This window comes from Capricornis sumatraensis, chromosome 16, assembly GCF_032405125.1.
Source record: "Capricornis sumatraensis isolate serow.1 chromosome 16, serow.2, whole genome shotgun sequence".
In the NCBI taxonomy this organism is placed as follows: Eukaryota; Metazoa; Chordata; class Mammalia; order Artiodactyla; family Bovidae; genus Capricornis; species Capricornis sumatraensis.
Window position 1 is genome coordinate 79032841 of NC_091084.1, and position 19492 is coordinate 79052332.

The 19492-nt window shown below is 37.1% G+C and overlaps 2 protein-coding genes across 2 annotated transcripts; both read right to left on the minus strand.

The window, feature by feature from the left end:
• Nucleotides 1–2874: 2874 nt before the first annotated feature.
• LOC138092907 (olfactory receptor 10AG1-like) lies at nt 2875–3843 on the minus strand. Its single transcript, XM_068988967.1, has one exon. It carries the CDS (start codon nt 3835–3837, stop codon nt 2875–2877), a length of 963 nt encoding a protein of 320 aa, XP_068845068.1. The 5' UTR covers nt 3838–3843.
• A 13072-nt stretch (nt 3844–16915) lies between these two features.
• LOC138093016 (olfactory receptor 10AG1-like) lies at nt 16916–17884 on the minus strand. Its single transcript, XM_068989102.1, has one exon. The coding sequence runs from the start codon at nt 17864–17866 to the stop codon at nt 16916–16918; it is 951 nt and encodes a 316-aa protein (XP_068845203.1). The 5' UTR covers nt 17867–17884.
• Between the last annotated feature and the right edge of the window lie 1608 nt (nt 17885–19492).

Sequence of the window (19492 nt, forward strand, 5' to 3'; positions counted from 1 at the left end):
TAAACACAAAATATAAATGCACAGATATAAATATGTATATCTTTTGTGTGTAAAGCTTATTATGGTAAAGCTCAACCATCTTCCTTTTTGAAATTTCAACATCTCTCTAAAAGTTTGTTTCATAATTTATATTTTTTCCAACTCTTCCCTTAGACCATATGTTCGCTTTCTCTTTATCTTCCAATTCTATTATTCTATTTCCATATATGTTCTCTGTACTAATTATATGATAGTGAAGTAAGATTACATGCTTTCATGTCACAGCTAAAGAAATAGTTTATCGATATAAAGGTTAGAGATAGCAAAACACTATTCCAAGGAGCAATTATACATATGATACCTATATAAATATAAATACACAGATACCTTTAAAGGAAAGAAAGGGAAGATGTCTTCCATTATTTCCTGAATATTCTTTTCCAGCAGAGAATCCAAGCTATTAATACAATCCAGATGCACAATGAAGCATATTCACTTTTCACTTTCCCCAAATCAGGCTATTAATCTCAGAAAGACTTTGCACATATTATTGACCTTCCCATCCTTGTCAGTTGACTTCAGTCCACAGAAGCAATATTATCCTAAGGTACACACACAGACACACAGAGACAAGCATGCATACCTACATAAATGAGTATCTGTTTTCATGTTTCTAAATAATAAAATTGCGTGTGCTTAGTTTCTCAGAATTATAAGTGACTTGTTCTGGGAATAGTACAATGCAAAGTAGTAATGAAAGATTATTTTGCTAAGAAAGATATTTACAATTTACAAAGCACTGGTAGTATTTGCACACATTCATTTTGTTTGAAAAACAAGTGATAAAGATACAGATTTTTGGCAAGCTATTACCACTGAATGTGGTAACTAGTTTAGATATGGTTTGTTAGTTGCCAAGCCAAAGTGAAAATAATTTTTGAAGCTGTCCACTGACATTGTTAGCTTGTGAAACTTCAGTATCTACCCAAAAAAGTCAAATGCTCCAAGATATCACTTTTATTTCCCTTTCTCTAAGAAGGAGAGAGATCCAGTCATATCTGCCCAATATATCAATATTTTTAAATGTTGCCCCTCCATTAGTTGTCTCTTCTCTCCAAAAAAAAATTTTTTTTAATTAGGCAGGAGGGAGAGAAAAAAGAGAGGATTTCTTAATTTCTGTCTCAATCTTTTCAACATATGATAGTTTCAGGATTTATCCAAATTCGGCCTAGAAATTTTCCTGGAATTTTGTTGTTGCTGTTATTATAGTTCTCTTTCTTTTAACCTCCCCTGTATTCAATTGTTTCCATTAGATTTTACTAGGTTATGATGGCTGTATTATCTGAGAATCTTGGTGATACATTGTTTGCTTGGTTCTCAATAAGAGCTGGTTTTTCCTTCTTCACTTTATTATCAGAATTGATCGCACATCATCTGGTCATTTTCTCCCAAGGAGAACGTGGTACTGCACCTCCCTATCCATCTGGAAATAGCCAGCTCCATATAAATGTGACAAAACTGACATTTATTTTTATGAGAATAAACTTTAAAAGCAACAATTCAAGCTTCATCATATTTTTTAACTTTGAGTAATGGTGACAGGTCATATTTCTGCAATGATCCGTTGCTTGTCTATATAAAGGACTATTATATATACATGGAATTTTGAAAAATATGTAAATACAGAAATAGCACACACAACTAATAATTGTGATTTTCCTTGTCCAGAATGAATGCAAATATATTGTTTGTTATTTTGATTACCTGAATAGCACAAGCTTATTGTAAATCCCATGGATGGAGGAGCCTGGTAGGCTGCAGTCCATGGGGTCGCTAAGAGTCGACATGACTGAACGACTTCACTTTCACTTTTCACTTTCATGCATTGGAGAAGGAAATGGCAACTCACTCCAGTGTTCTTGCCTGGAGAATCCCAGAGACAGAGGAGCCTAGTGGGCTGCCTTCTATGGGGTCGCACAGAGTCGGACACAACTGAAGTGACTTAGCAGCAGCAGCAGCAGCATGTAATAAAGTGCAGAATTTCAATAAAACAAAGGGAAAAATAGAATGATTTACTCTGTGATTTCCATAATTAACAACGATGATTACTTTAGTATTGACAGTTTCTAACATGTGTAAGGTTTAATGTGTACAATACTTGTGCTTTTATAGCAGATACTTACTTTCACAAAAACTTAAATCCTTTCTCTTTTCCCCTAACTTTCCTATCCCCATTATAATCTCTAGGAAAATATATTAAAAACCCATGACTTATGAATATTCCCATCACTTTTTCCAAGCTCATCTTATTATATGTAAAGATTTCAATAATATCTTTTGTTTTACCCACTCAACAAATCACATTATGAATTTAAGCTGATATACACATAAATGATGCCTAATAATTACTAATATCATTGTAAAACATCATTTATTAAACTACATTCCAAAAGAGAGGTACTTTTCACTCGAAGACATTATTTCTCTGTAGCATAACTGCTAGGTCAAACTATACATAATATTTTAATTAATGCCCATTACTAACTTAGTTTAAAAAATTTGTGTAACAACTTTATGGAACTGAATAATATGCTTTCCAAAAAGTGATATAACTGAGTCTGTATTACAACTGGGCCTATTATAGCAATTCTTGTCTAAAGTTCTTACTACAAGAGAACATTTCACAATAAGGTTAGAGAATTCCCAAGCAAATGATTTGCTATTTGTTGACCCATACACAACTGTATAACTGGAGACAGAAAGGTTTCTCAGTGTTACAAGTAATTTTTATTTTGGTAATAACTACCACTTTATAGACAGATAAATTGAGTTTAAGATAAATGTCTATTGAAAATTTATAACACATATATAAGAAATCAAGTTCTGAAATACAAGTCACTTTTTCAAGGAACTAAGGTATTTGCATGGCCATTTTCTCAGTGCCATCATGACATCCTTGTTCCTTAGACTGTATATCATGGGGTTGAACACAGGCGTCACAATCGTGTAGAAGAGAGAAAGCACTTTGTCAGTTCCTGCTGAGCCTTGGGTCTTGGGTCTTAAATATGTGACAAGGCCTGATCCAAAGAACAATGCTGCAACCATAAGATGAGAGGAGCAGGTGGAAAAGGCTTTGCCCCGACTTGTGGCTGATGGCAATTTAAGGATTGTGGAGATGATTTTGCCATAAGAGACAAGTATCAACAGAAATGGAACCAAAACAAACAGCGCAGCAACTGTGAAGACCAACATTTCATTCAGAAAAGTGTCCCCACAGGCCAGCTTGAGTATGGGAGGGATGTCACAGAAGAAGTGATTGATGAGGTTAGAACCACAGAAGGGCAGAGAGAAAATCTGGCCTGTCTGGCCTATTTGGACTGGGATTCCACTGATCCAGGAGCCAGCCACTAGCTGGATACACACCTTGTAGTTCATGACTAGAGGATAGTGCAGAGGGCTACAGATGGCCACATAGCGATCATAGGCCATCACGGCCAGAAGGAAGCACTCGGTGGCCCCAAGTATAAGAATGAAGCACATTTGTGTGGCACAAGCAACTAGAGAAATCTTTCTTCTTTGTGTCCAAAGACTTGTAAGCATTCTGGGGAGTGTAACAGACACATAGCAGATTTCCAAAAGGGAAAAATTGCCAAGGAAAAAATACATGGGGGTCTGGAGACGAGAGTCTAGTTTTGTTATCAGAAATATGATGCCATTGCCCATCAAGATAATTATATAGATGAGTAAGAACAGTCCAAATAAAAACCTCTGGAGATGAGAAACGTCAGCAAAGTCCAGGAGAACAAATTCCATCAGTTTAGTGAGATTACCTTCTGGTGCTTTTTCTTGGTGTTCCATCTGTGAGAAAGGGTAAATATATTACCTGCTTTTTATTTTTACTATCAGGGATCAGTGCCTGTTTTATAAATTGTATCAGGATATCCAGGTTGATTTTCATGATCAGTGCAACTGTTTCTAATTTAAGAATTTTGTTATTTCTGCTTTCCCCTTTCTCAGTTTATAATCCATGTGTTATCACCATACACTCTCCCTTGAAATATCTTTTAAGGCATTCTTTCCGAATACAGTCCAAAGTCAAAAAAGTTAAGAGTGTTAGTCGTCCAGTCATGTCTGACTCTCTGATCCCATGGACTGTAGCCCGTCGGACTCCTCTGTCCATGAGATTTCCTAGGCAAGAATACCAGAGTGGGTTGTCATTCCCTTCTCCAGGGGATCCTCCCAACCTAGGGATCAAACCCAGGTCTCCGACATTGCAGGCGGATTCTTTATCGTCTGAGCCACCAGGGAAGCCCCAAATGCCCTGATCAGCACAGACACTGGACAAACTGATAGTTCCTGAAGATAGACCCACAGTGTTGTGATGTGATCTCAGTTTGAAATACTTACATTATTTTGTGGCCATGTTTCACAGTTTGTGGGATCTTAGTACCCCAACCAGAGATTGAACGTCAGGCTCACAGCAGTGAAACTACAGAGTCCTAATCATTGGACTGCTAGGGAATTCCCTCAAATATTTACACTTTTTGACAATTTTATTGTATTTCTCTATGACTTTACATACTTCAGTAGAACTATTAATATAACAGAAATTATCTTCCTTATATATTTTCAGCTACATATTTCAACTCTTTATTTCCCTCCCATCACTTGATGATCTTGATCATACTCGTTCTTATAAACAATTCACATTTTTAGGCAGTTTACAAAAAATATGAGAGAATATTTTATTGTATTGTACATAGGGGAAAAATACATATATTTCAGTAAGATGATATGTGGGGGCTATCAGAGGGTTTTATTCTGGAAAAGTTGTGTGGGAATAGATATAGAGAGAAACAATTAAGAGGATCACTTTGGGAAAAGAGGGGTCACCTGGAATGTGTTCACTGGCTGTGTAAGATAATTTTTGTTATGCTTTACCCCGTGTTCTGTGTGTATCTCTGATGTCTTTGTTGTTCCTCAAATAATAATAATAATAATAATAATAATAATAATAATTCAGATAACAGTTTCTAAACTCACTTTTCTTGAGCTAGGATATTGAGATTTAGCAATGATGGATACATTGCTCATTTACACATTGGTTTTGTGATTGCAAATCAGTGCCTATTTTTTAAATCATACTTAAGTCTGAATCCTAACTCCATTATTTATCATCTGTTATATTGTATTTAAATTTTCTGTTTGCTTTCTTATTTGAGATAATTAAATATGATTTTATTGATTAAATTACCTATCACTTTTAATATGTATGTCATGGTCCTATAATTATAATTATTAATATGGTATAATGTTCTTAAATCTTTAGTTGCCAGGGTTGTACCACACTCCTTAGAAAAATTGTTTTTGGTAGAGTTATTGAAGTTACTCATTGATGATTACTTTTTTCCACTTTTTCCTTTCATCAGAGTCAGGAGTAGGGTACGGTCTTACCTAAACAAGGAATAAGACTCCTCTAGTACAGAATCTAAGAGCACACACTCAGTTTCGGGGCTGATTCTGCATTGCACCATTGTTAAAATCACTGCCTCCTTAAATATTACACTCCAGGCATCACTTGACTCAACATGAGTCCCAGCCCTGCTTCTCATTTCCCCACCCTTTATGCTTCAAGTTTTTCCATGCAAGCATAATCTAAATATAGTGTCATGGACAAAAAACACAATCCTGACAAGATGGCCTGCAATTGAATTATGGCTTCACTTGCCAGCTGTGTGACAATGCGAATTGCTTAATCTCCCTGTGCCATAGTTCACTTGGTTGCAAAACTGAGTTAACAGTTGTACCAACAGTTAGGATTGCTACATGAATTAATTCATTTGATACAATAAAGCAACTTGAAGTTGTTTTGGCATTCATAGAAAGTCTATTTGAAAGCTAGCTATTATTGTTTTTACTAAAAGCTAAATTTTATTCTTCTAAATTTCACTCTCTGCTTTAACAGTATGGAAAACTGCTCTCTAATTTACCTTGGCTTGGTATCACACAGTTAATGTGGGAATGAAATAAGATATTAAAGCAATCATCACAGTGTTATAAAAATCCCAGACTTTTAGATGTGAATTCTCCATGGATTTTCTGCCAATAACTTAATAGTATTATCACCTCCACTCTGTAGATCTGATAGGCAGAGCACACATGACTTTGTAGCATGTAGTGTAGTAATTTGGCTCATTCCTTTCATACACTGCTTTTCTTTCCCACTGTTTCATGATCTAGGATCTAAGGACTGAGATCTAGGAAAGTAGTTATTGCATGATCAAGGAAAATAGTTCTAGTTTTCCTGCTTGGAAGCAATATAGATCTTAGAAAATGCTTGTTTACTTAATATATTGTTTATAATTTGATTCTGAAATTGAGTGAAGGAACAGACACTTTTAATTTAAAATTGTCAACTTAAAAGAGAGGAAAATTTAATACACAAAAGAATAGAATTGCAATCTTTATCATTTTTATGAACAAAAGCATTTAGTATTTCACTCATTACCTGCATAAACTTATTTCCAGTGCTATATAAAATATAATTTCTAATTGTACAGATGTGACATTTTGGTGATGAAATCTTGTATAACATGAAATAGGTAAGATTTGAGTTTGAATTTCTCAGGAGTAAAACAAGGTATACTTCAAGTATGTTTGTATATTTGATAAAAATTGGTAACTCAATCCTTGAAAATAATTTAAAAACACTGTTGAATTTAAAGCTATCTTTATTATTTTATAAATCCTGAATCTATAATTTTTTTTCAAAATAATTGTTCTTTGACTTCCAATGGTTAAAACTTTACTTTATGTATTACTTTATTTTAAATCTCTTATTATAATATCAAACTGAATAGACATATATAACCTTTTTTGTTACAATATGTGGGTTCAAATGAAGTTTTCTTTAATATTATCTATACCTAGACTTAAGCTATTACATTTTTTTGGCATTTTGAAGTGACTTAATACCATTATTTATTATAATTGTTTGACTGTAAATTTTATTTAATAGAATAAGAAATATATAGAAGTTGCTTTAATGAACAAAAATATTTGCTACCACGTGTAAAATTAATAATTTACACATTAAAAACCTGTGCACAAGATCAATTTTATATTTAAAATAAGAAGTAAGCCTTACTATCATTTTCATATTTACCTTTCTTACTTGAAATATTGCTGATTTTTCTCACTCGAGAGGCTTTGAATATTTACTGGAAGTGGAGTTACTTGTTTCATCAAAGTATTCAACTGGCCTTTAAATATTCTGTTATTTCTAAACATAAAGTACTCTTAAATAAAAGTAGTTATCTCTACCCAAGGGATCTCTGCCACCTGGCACATTTAAATTTCTAATTAAAATCATCACTTTTTGAATTCTCTGATTTGTTGTATTTTTTAAAAAAATTTCCCCAGAAAGCTCTCACTCTACTCAGAATATTTTTTTCTTCAGCTTCTCTAGGGAGTAGAGGACACAGTGCATTTTATTTCTCAGATGTGAACAGCGTGCTAAGTATTATTATTTGTGGGCTTCCCAGGCAGTAGAGTTAGTAAACAATTGGCCTGTCTAGGCAAGAGATACAAGAGGCCAATGCAAAGAGGCCAATGCAGGAGATAGAAGAGACACGGGTTTGATCCCTGGGTCATAAAACTCACATGGAGTAGGAAATGACAACCCACTCTAGAATCCTTGCCTGGAGAATTCCATGGACAGAGGAGTCTGGTGGGCTACAGAGTCAGATACGACTGAACACACACACACACACACACACACACACACACACAATATTATTTGGGTCGATCAAATAGACATGGGTCTAATTCTTACCTTAGCTGTTATGAATGCATTATGCAGAGCCTCTGTATGATATATTCCTTGGTTCCTAGTTAGAGGACAGATCTGTGTAGTAGTTTTAATACATATTCTGATGGCAAATATTTTTATGTGCAAAATTAGTGTGTTATTGATTTCTTAAGCAACCTGAGATTTAGCTGATGAATGTATTAAACATACATCAAAATTTAAAAATTTAACCCAAGGTTAATTGTTGCAGGAGAAAATTTTTCCTCTCTTTTGCAGCTTACCACCAATTTCCCCAAATTTATTTTACATCTTCAAGATTTGAATACTTTCAGCCTCAAGTTACAATAAAAAGACAATCTGGAATAAGTCCAGCTGACATTATGGGAAAGATGCGAAGCAAAAATTTTGTGAGTTATATGTTTCAAATGTGGAGAAATTTCTCCAACATAAAGGTTGTTTAAAAATCTTGGCTTACAGTCAGTTTCTCATGACCCCCCAAATTGGATATTGTTTCCTAGTAAATAGTGATTTCTCAAGGTTTATGATTAGGAAGAGAAAATATTTACAAGAGAGGGAACACATAGAATAATGTGACAGTGGGAGTGATTTGGAAAGTTAATTAAAAAGTATCAGGAGCCTTGTGGCAAAGATCATGAGTAGTGGGTGGTGGGGCAGGCTTTACATGGGGACCAGATGTGATAAAGGACAGAAAGGGAGAGGCCAGCCAGGCCTGAGCTCCTGCCGGGACTCATCCAAGAAATAGCTAGTGCTGGAAAGGAGTTATCTGTTGATCAGCAGAATGCAGTATTATGCATGGGCTTCCCCGATGGCTCAGTGGTGAAGAATCTGCCTACCAAGTCAGAAGAGGTCAGGGGGGTCCAGAGGGCTATCATCCATGGGGTCACAAAGAGTCCAACACAGCTGAGCAACTGAGCACAGCTCAGCACAGTATCATACGTAAATAAAGAAGCCTTCTGCTAGAATAGAATAGAAATTCCAGAAAAGGCTCAAATATACATGAAAAGTTGCCATTGACTAAAAATAGCCTACCAAATTGGTAAAGCATGGACATTTAAAATAACTGTCATTCAGACAACTGGGCAACCATACAGGGGAAAAAAGAAAAAGAAGAAGAAAAAAACCAGTATATGTGTTTTTGATAACTGTCACACAGAATAAACTCCAAATGATACATTTTAGAGTGAAATGACTGAAGTATTGTAAGAAATGGGTTTTATAATTTTGGAGTAAGGAAAGTTTAACTCATTAAAATTTAGAATGCAGGACACACACACACACACACACACACACACACACATACACACTGTGTAAAAATAGATGATTTTAGATGCTAAAAAGTAGCAAGCTCCATTAAGTATCAAATATAGTTAATATAACAGAAAAAATTGTTACAACTGATTTCAAATAAAGTGATCTTGGCTCCTTCTTTAATACAGAGGAAAAGTCCAAAGTATAAATTTAAAATATGAGTAAAACAGATGAACTAACAATTCACAGAAGAAAATTATTCTTTCAACATACAGACAACAGCTCCATTTGTAAAAAAAGGAAAAAATTGTAATCTGAACAATGATAAAGTCTTAAAAAATCTGAGACATTTTCCTATGCATTGTGTATGCGTGGAGAGGAATATCCAATCAACTAATATCACAATTGTGCTCACCCTTTGAATTAATCAGTAAGCATGCGCACATACTAAGATATGTAGTAACACTGCAACAAATTTGTGGCTTGAAAATGTGTGAATATTTTATGATTTAATGAGCCTTGATTTTGATATTCTCATCTATTCTTTTTTCTCCCATATTTATATGAGACCTTTAAAATATATTCTATAATTTATCAAAAATTTCTAGTGCTTGAAACTAGACTGGCTTGTTGTGACCCAGTGCCTCTTAACCACAAATGAAAGTTATTTTTCGGTGTTGTTGTTTTAGAGATTGGAAAATTAAACTTGGCTTTATGTCCTTTTATAAAGATGTTGATTTATTTTTCAAAGCAATTCAGCGGCATCACCAGTCTTGAAACATTTTTGTTGCTTGATTAGTACTTTTTTTATAATACAAGCTAATTCATTTTTATGAATTAGTTTCAGAAAAAAATAGAAGCATAGCCAAAAATAAGAAAGAGTATTATGCTTTTTTCCATGATAGAATGTGCTCATTAAGTAAAATTTAAGAAATAGAGGGAATTATGTATATACATATGATACATGGTGTTCCAAATATGGCTTTTTAGCTTAACAAAAAGGATATGTACAGTATGATTATGATTTGGTTTGCTTAAAAATATGCTTAATGCATGTTGTATGTAATTACATTTTATTCATTTCTATAACTTCTTGGCTTTCCTCTGTGTGAAATTATCATAATTACATACAATTCTAGTTTGATAAAAATTTGACATTATGAATGATGGGAAATGAACATTCTCAGATGTGTCCCTTGGCACACGTGTGCACACATATCCTCTGGGACACGGCTAAGGGTAAGATTTCTTGATGAAGGCAAGCTGTGTGCTAATATGGTGTACAATTCATATAGCAGCATCAGGGGAGAGCTCTCATTCCTCCACACCCTTTACATATGTGATAGAGTGAGTCTTTTTGTTTGTTTTATTTCATCCTTGTAATGAATGTGTCATAGATTTCATTTGGTTTTAATCTGGTTTTAATTTGCATTTACCAGTTACTAATGAGTTATTTTCTTATTTTTCTGGGGATTTAGATTATTCTCTTTTGAAATGCATCTTTAAGTCTGTTGTCAATTTTTCTCCTGAATTTTCTATGCTTTTGATTTAGAGCACTCCTTTAATGATAAGAGCAGTTCTCCTGGGTTTACTTACCCTACTGCTCTCCACCCGGATGCCCACAGCCTGCTTTCCCAATAAAATCTCTTGCTTTGTCAGCACATGTGTCTCCTCGGACAATTCATTTCTGAGTGTTAGACAAGAGCCCAGTTTCGGGCCCTGGAAGGGGTCCGCCTTCCTGCAACAAATGGCGACTCAGGCGGGACTCTTCTTTGCTGAGACTGACATCCTGACCACTTGGGATACTCAGGGGCCAGCTTGCCTGCCAATGGACCCGACCCAGGGGCTGCAACTGGGACCCTTTCGTCCCTGGTCTCCTCCTGACGCGGACAACTGGCCAGAGTGCCCTGACCGGTAGGGAACAAGAGACTTTATTGACCTCTCTCCCGTTCCCTCTCTCTTTCCTCTTCTTAACCCTTCCTATCCTTCCCCATTTTTCTAGTCCCGTGGTCCTGGACACAGGAATCTGGTTGAAGGGCCCTCAGCCTGAGCTGAGAATCAGAGAATGATCACCTCCTCTTGGCAGAGAACTCGAATTCTGGTTCTGGTCTGGTCTGATTTCTGGTAGGGCTGAGTTCCAGTCCTCCCTTCCCTGGAGGCCCAGGGAAAAGTCCCGTAATGGCTGAGTATCTGTAGGTGGCCAGAGACCTCTGTAAGGCCACCCCTTTTGCCCCCTTCTTTCAACCTGGCTTCCTTTCCTCCCTTGAAATCTTTGATGTTAGTACTTGGATCTGAAGTTCTGTGTCTCTTTAGGAGGTTTTCTGAGAGACTGTATTCTTGTATTTAAGGGCTTCCCTGGTGGTGCAGAGGTTAAAGCATCTGCCTGCAATGTGGGAGACCTGGGTTCGATCCCTGGGTCGGGAAGATCCCCTGGAGAAGGAAATGGCAACCCACTCCAGTGTTCTTGCCTGGAGAATCTCATGGACAGAGGAGCTTGGTGGGCTAGAGTCCACGGGTCGCAAAGAGTAGGACATGACTGAGCGACTTCACTTTCACTTTAACAATAGTGTATTTAAACCTTTTATATTAAAAAATTTTACTCTGAATAGCAGCATTTCTTATTTTTTAAATATAAATTTATTTATTTTAATTGGAGGCTAATTACTTTATAATATTGTATTGGTTTTGCCATACAGCAACATGAATCCACCACAGGGATGCATGTGTTTCCCATCCTGAACCCCCCTCCCTCCTCCCTCCCCAAGCAGCATTACTTAGTCCAGGAAGTTCAGCTGATTAATGTTTACATTATGACTAATAATTTTGTCAAAATCACTTTTCTTGCACCAACGTCATGAAGTTAATAAACATTATCTTGAAAAAGACTTGTTATGCATTTTTACTTAAGTTTACAAATTATCTGAGATCACATTTTAAAATACATTTTGTGAAGTGAGGGTCAAGCTCTCTTTTTTGTACCATTATATATATATTTAAATTCATATAATTTATTAAAAGACCATCTTTTCTACATTTTCTGCTGTATGAACTTTTGCTTATTCAAGTGTGCCCATGTTCTATAGTCAATCAACAAGTATTCTCTAAAGCTTTCCATACGCAGTAATCTTTGCTAGCTGGAATCTTTTGGTTTTAAGTAAATTATAACAATATAGAGGGAGAAAAACTAGGATATACATTATGAATTTTGGATAAAAATACTGGGAGGCCAATTGCTAGATAAAATATACTATATTGTTTTAGTACTTTTGCCACCTGATGCACAGAGCCAACTCAATGTAAAAGACCCTGATGTTAGTAAAGATGAAGGCAAAAAGGAGAAGGAGACAGCAGAGGATGAGATGGTTGGATATTAATAGTGTCGCTGACTCAATGGACATGAATCTGAGCAAATTCCGAGACATAGTGGAGGACTGAGGAGCCTGACATGCTATATGGTCCATGAAGACACAAAGAGACGGACATGAATTACCAACTGAACAACAACAAATCAAATAAGCAGTGAATTTTTCCTGACAGAGACTAGTCCTTTAAATATGAGATCAGCAAAAAAATTTATTTCTTATAAATACAAACACTAGGGAGATAATCCTGATATCAGAAAGTCAAGCACAAAATGGCAGGATCACGAGGACAATGAATTTATACTAATGCAGGAAGCAAAATTCCATATAATGTCTGATTAAGACAACAGCAGAACTAAGTGGGGGAAAAGATCACTAGCTCAAAGCAGTGGATAAGACTTTAAACATTAAGGCAGTCATTTTCTCAAGGCTACCGTGACAGCCTTATTCCTCACAGTATATATAATGGGATTAAACATCAGGGTAACATGGTTTAGAAAGAAGAGAGGAAAAATCTTTCCTGTAAAAATATTTAGAATCATGTCATGAATATGTAATGGTTCTGGGTTCACAAAATAAAGGCACAACTATGGGGCTTCCCAGGTGGCGCCAATGGTAAAGAACCTACCTGCCAAGGCAGGAGACATAAGAGACACAGGTTCGATCCCTGGGTAGGGAAGATCCCCGGGAGAAGGGCACAGCAACCCATTCCAGGGTTCTTGCCTGGAGAATCCCATGGACAGGGGAGCCTGGTGGGCTATGGTCTACAAAGTTGCAGAGAGTCAGACAATACCGAAGCAACTTAGCACCCACGTATGTTGTGAGGTGAACAGGTGGAGAAAACTTTGGCTCATTCCGTTGCTGATAGCAAACATGGGATGGAGAAGTGATTTTACTGTAGGAGCCAGGTATCAGCTGAAGAGGGATCATGACCAACAGTATCCTAATGGCACAACCATAGAGACTGACACCTCATTCAGAAATGCATCGCCACAGCCCAGCTCGTAGGGCGATCCAAAACAGGACAGAGGGAAAATCTGGCAAGTCTGCCTTATCCTGATGGCAACACCACTGATTCAAGAGCCAAGAGTCACTAGTGGAATCCAGAGCTCCTGGTTTATAACTAGAGGAAGTTGTGAAAGTTACAGTTGGCCACATGACAGTCACGGGTCATAACTGTCAAGACCAAGCATTCTATGTGGCCAGGAACAGAAATAAAAGATATCTTTGTAGTGCATGCTATATATATATATATATATATATATATATATATATATATATATATATATACATTCTGATTGAAGGTTTATGGATATTCTAGAAAGAGAGACAGATACATAACAGATTTCCAGGAAGGAAAAGTTAACTGAGGAAAATATACATGGGAATTTGAGAGCCTGGTTAACTCTGATTATGGGAATATTGATGTTGCTTCTCACCAGGATAATCACATAAAAAAGAAAATATCACAAAAAGAAACATTCAGACACTGGGAATACAGAAAAATCCATGGAGGACTAATGCTATCGCTGAAGTGAGATACAATTCTGGGTTGTGTGTGTGTTTCCTGTTCTCTCTGTGCAGAGAGTGAAATCAGTCATTTTTCTACTTTTGCATCAGTTCAGTTCAGTTCAGTCGCTCAGTCGTGTCCGACTCTTTGCGATCCCATGAATTGCAGCACACCAGGCCTCCCTGTCCATCACCATCTCCTGGAGTTCACTCAGACTCACATCCATCGAGTCCGTGATGCCATCCAGCCATCTCATCCTGGGTCGTCCCCTTCTCCTCCTGCCCCCAGTCCCTCCCAGCATCAGAGTCTTTTCTAATGAGTCAACTCTTCACATGAGGTGGCCAAAGTACTGGAGCTTCAGCTTTAGCATCATTCCTTCCAAAGAAATCCCGGGGTTGATCTCAAGCTTTATCTAAATATATATTTGTTGTTGTTGCTCAGTCTTCCAGCTGTGTCCAACTCTTCACACCCCTGTGGACTGGATCACTCCAGGCCGCCCTGTCTCTCACCATCTTCTGGAGTTCGCCTAAGTTTATGTCCACTGAATCTATGATGCCATCCAGCCGTCTCATCTTCTGATGCCCTCTTCTCCTTCTACCTGCAATCTTTCCAAACATCAGGGTCTTTTCTAATGAGTTGGTTGTTTGAATCAGGTGGCCAAAGTATTGGAACTTCAGCTTCAGCTGAAGCTCAGTCCTTCCAATGAATATTGAAATATATACATTTATATTATATAAAAAATATATTATACATATGAAAAAGTGCCTATGTACATATATAACCATTTCATAATCTTAAATTTATCTCTATTTGTAACTGTTAGTTATCTTCGTCCTTTTTAAAAAAGAAATGATAAAATACTATATATTCTGATTCTGTTTAGTTCACAAAAAATGCATTATTTATTTCAAATATCAAAGATTATTTGGCTGATATTAAAGTTACCCTGTTAGCTACTAAATATTCTGTAAAATGTTAGGAGGCAATAAGAAAAGCAGATATACAGTCATTTTCTTCCATACGTATTTTTTTTCTGAATAAAATTTATGATTTTTGTGATGTGCACATTATTCTCTTTGTAATAAAACCATACTCCAAAAAGTATAAATATATAAGTCAGACATTATCTGAACTCCCTTCACTGTGAAGAAGCCCATTCTCTCTTCTAATACACATCCAGATACTGCTGACATGTATACCTACCAACTATAAAGATGCTCATGTGAAATGTTATATGAATATATGGATGCTATCTCCCTTTGTTTTACAAAAATAGAGTTATGTTTTATACATGTATTTATGTACTTACATGCTTGAAAAGCTTGGGATTTCCTCACTGGCGTGGCTCTAAAACATTGTCTTGAGAGACTGCAGCATCACATCGGAACGGGCGCCCGTGTCTACTGTGTTCCAAATGAGAACAGCTTCCTTTTGCTTTGCTAGTGTTCTGTTTTGCGGTACTGAAAAAGCTTTCAACATCTTGGACAAGCACAGGTAGCCATCATTCTTGGGCAAATATTTTTAGGAGGTTTCATTGATATAGTTTTTAAAGTTAAAAATAATCCTACATTAAAAAAAAATCACTGTTCTTAAATGATACAGAATTCATTCCAGATGATTAGAATAAAAACACCTTAATAAAATGACTGCTTACACAGTGTACTAGCACACAGATCTTTTGTAGATCTATTGTAACAAATTATCACAAATTGGGTGGTTTAAGTAACAAAAGTTGACTTTCTCACATCTTTAAAAGCCAGTGTCCCAAATCACAGTGCTGGCAAGGTTTCCCTCCACAGGCTCTGAAGGGACAGTCACTCCTCTGAAGGGACAGTCCTCCTTCCAGCTCCCGGTGGTCCCCGAGCTCCTTTGCTTCCTGGCTTTGTCATGTGCCGCTCCCGGCTGGTTCCTCCATCTTCACGTGATATTCTTCTAGGTGTCGCTGCACCTCTAGTCTTCACTTAATCTCTCTTCCCCGCTTATAAGAACTAAGAACACTGATCATAGGATATAGTGCCCTTCCCTTAAATTAAGATAATCTTATTTGAAAGTCTTTAACTGAATTACATCTGCAAAGGCTTTTATTTTCCTAATAAGTTCAGGTTTGCAGGTTATAATTTGACACATATATAGAGGGATCAACATTCAACCCAATGCCATTTATACTTTAAATTCCCAATATTCCTAATACTAAGGAGACACCACAAAAGCAAAACATGAAGCTACCAGCAGCAGGAAATGGGGTCACCAGAGAAGAGTCAGCATTGAGGTAACAAAGGGTCCTTTCAGGGTTTGTACTCTGAAAGGAATATGGACAGTTGCAAAACAGAGAAAGAAGGGAAAAAAATGCCAGAAAATACTAAGATTCCGCTACTCCCACCAACTTGGATGTGGTTGTTGTTTGCTCATCGTCTAAATCCAATCCTAAGTACAGAAAAGGACAGGGAATATGTCTGAAGGAATGGGAAGTTTCAAGCAAATTTCTTACAAGGCATGACCCTGATCATTAGTTATATAGCAGTTAACTATCATTTTATTGCTCAGGAAATCTCTCAACTCACCCTTTCCTAGTGAAAGGAAAGATAGGTCTTCAGAATAGATCATTGCCATGGAGATAATGCATACTTTGATAACCCAGAAACCCTTAACTCTTTGCCACTAAGGTCCTTTCACATAGTGTGAGATGGCAGAGATGATATTAACTATCAGCTCAGAGGTTAAAGCATCTGCCTGCAATGCAGGAGACCTGGGTTCAATCCCTGGGTCAGGAAGATCCCCTGGAGAAGTAAATGGCAACCCACTCCAGTACTCTTGCCTGGAGAATCCCATGAACAGAGAAGCAGTCCACGGGGTTGCAAAGAGTCGGACATGACTGAGAGACTTCACTTCCTCATAGGAAGATATAAATAATACTAGATGGCATTTTTCTGATGTATTTACATGAGAAACAGAAACAAATTGCTTCCATAATTTCAAGCCTTCGAGTCAAGTTGATAATTTACTTAGTAGTTTTCTCAGTGCTACGGTGATATCTTTGTTCCTCAGCGTATATATAATGGGATTCAACGTTGGGATCAAAACTGTGTAGAAAAGAGAGATCAGCTTCCCAGTTTCTTCAGATTGATTTGGTTTGGGCTGTAAATAGGTGGTAGAGGCTGTGCCATAGAATAAGACCACCACTGTGAGGTGAGACGAGCAAGTGGAGAAGGCTTTAGCCCTCCCTCTGGCAGATCGCGATTTCAGAATGTTGGAGATGATTTTGCCATAGGAGACAACAATCAACAGAAATGGGACCATGATGAACACAACTGCAACTACATAGACTGCTATCTCGTTCACAAATGTGTCCCCACAAGCAAGCTTGAACACTGGGGGGAGGTCACAGAAAAAATGATTAATTGTGGTAGACCCACAAAAGGGCAGAGAGAAAACCTGCCATGTTTGCCCAATTACAACAGGAACTCCACTGACCCAGGAGGCAGTGACCATCTGGACACAGACCTGGGGGCTCATGATCAGACCATAGTGAAGAGGGTTACAAATGGCCACGTAGCGGTCATAGGCCATCACGGCCAGGAGGAGACACTCTAAACCTCCAAACAGAAGGACCAAACACATTTGTGTAGCACAGGCAATGAAAGAAATGTGTCCTTTCTGGTTCAGGAGGTCCGTGAGCATTCTTGGGATAGTGACAGTTACATAACAGATTTCTAAAATGGAAAAGTGGTTGAGGAAAAAGTACATGGGGGTCTGGAGAGTAGGGTCAATTCTTGTTATCAGTACAATGACACTATTGCACAACAGGATGGTCAGGTAGAGGACTAAAAATATCCCAAAAAGAATCCATTGGAAATTGGGAATATCGGAAAACCCCAAGAGGATAAATTCCATCATTGTAGTGATGTTTGATTTTTCTGTTCTTAATTTGTACTCCATCTGTAGATATGGTAAATTCAAGATGGTTAATTCATTAATGCTTTTGACCAACATTTCCCTTCTGTTAAGTGAATTAGTTGCATGAACTTATTTACATAATCCCTTCAATTACTGCTGCCTTTGCCTTCCTCAGTTTCTAAGAAATGAGATTTGAGACCTCAGCAATGAACTGATGTGCAGTAAAAATCAATTAGAGAAATAAAATCTTCATCTTTTATACTTGGATGTAGTGATACCAGAGGGCTTCCCTGGTATTTCAGCAGTAAAAGAATTTGCCTGAAATACAGGGGATACAGGAGATATGGGCTTGATCCATGGGTAAGGAAGATCCCTTGGAGGAGGGGATGGCAACCCACTCCAATATTCTTGCCTAGAGAATTCCATGGACAGAGAAGCCTGGTCGACTATGGCCCATGGGATTACAAAGAGTCAGACATGACGGAAGTGACTGGGCAGCAGCAGTAATGATACCAGAAACAATAAGATATACTCATTTTTATTTAGAGCTTATTGTGCAGCAATAGTATTAAATTATTTCACCCCTTTTAAGGGTAAAATTATATATGACACAGGCTTGAAATTGTTTTCCTTTGGGTTCATCAATATCTTTTTCTGTACCTATTGACTTATTCCATCTCCTTTCAATTCAAAGATTTTCACTTAAAAATTTGCCTAATTCTTACTCAAAACATTTTAAGCCTTCCCATTTCTACTTCAATGAGAGCTGACTTTCTTAAACTTATCCCTTGTTACTGGGGGAACAAATATGTGTGATTGTATTGTTCTCTTCTGTGTACCTCATCCATCAGTTATGCTACACATGGAAAGCATTAGTTACATCATGGGGTCCAATAACGTTTCCTGTTAACACCCATTGTACATTGCATTGCAAATATCAATTAATCTTTAACTCAGTCCATAAATATAACCCATTCCTCATGATATTTGGGGTTCCCCACTAGCTCAGTTGGTAAAGAATCTACCTGCAATGCAGGAGACCCTGGTTTGATTCCCGGGTCAGGAAGATCCACTGGAGAAGGGATAAGCTGCCCACTCCAGTATTCCAGGGCTTCTCTTGTGACTCAGCTGGTAAAGAATCTGCCTGCAAGGTGGGAGACCTGGGTTTGATCCCCGGGTTGGGAAGATCACCTGGAGAAGGGAAAGGCTACCCACTCCAGTATTCTGGCCTGAAGAATTCTATGGACTGTATAGTCCATGGGGTCACAAAGAGTTGGACACGACTGAGTGACTTTCATTTTCATGATATTTTAATATAGTTTCTTCTTAACATATGTGAGTCTCTGATCCATTGTCATCTACTTCTCTTACAAGTGCATAAAATATGTCCTATATAATTCCATTGTAATTTTATCAAATAAATGTAACTTTACTTAAACCCTATGATTATTTATTTTAGGAATTTAAGTGGCAAAAGCATATGAGTGGGACTAACACACACACACACAGAGGCCCGGTATCTTGCTTCATTTCTAGTTCATGTAATCACATATCAGGCACTCCACACTTTGACAATTCTCATAACAGTTCATTAATGTTTGTTCCCTAATGTGTTTTCATATTTCATTAAATCTACTATATCTGTTCCCATCTTCCAGCCCCACAAAC

Excerpts from the sequence above, each read along its gene's own strand:
- LOC138092907 (XM_068988967.1), bottom strand. The coding sequence starts at position 3,837 with ATGGAACACCAAGAAAAAGCACCAGAAGGTAATCTCACTAAACTGATG.
- LOC138093016 (XM_068989102.1), bottom strand. The coding sequence starts at position 17,866 with ATGGAGTACAAATTAAGAACAGAAAAATCAAACATCACTACAATGATG.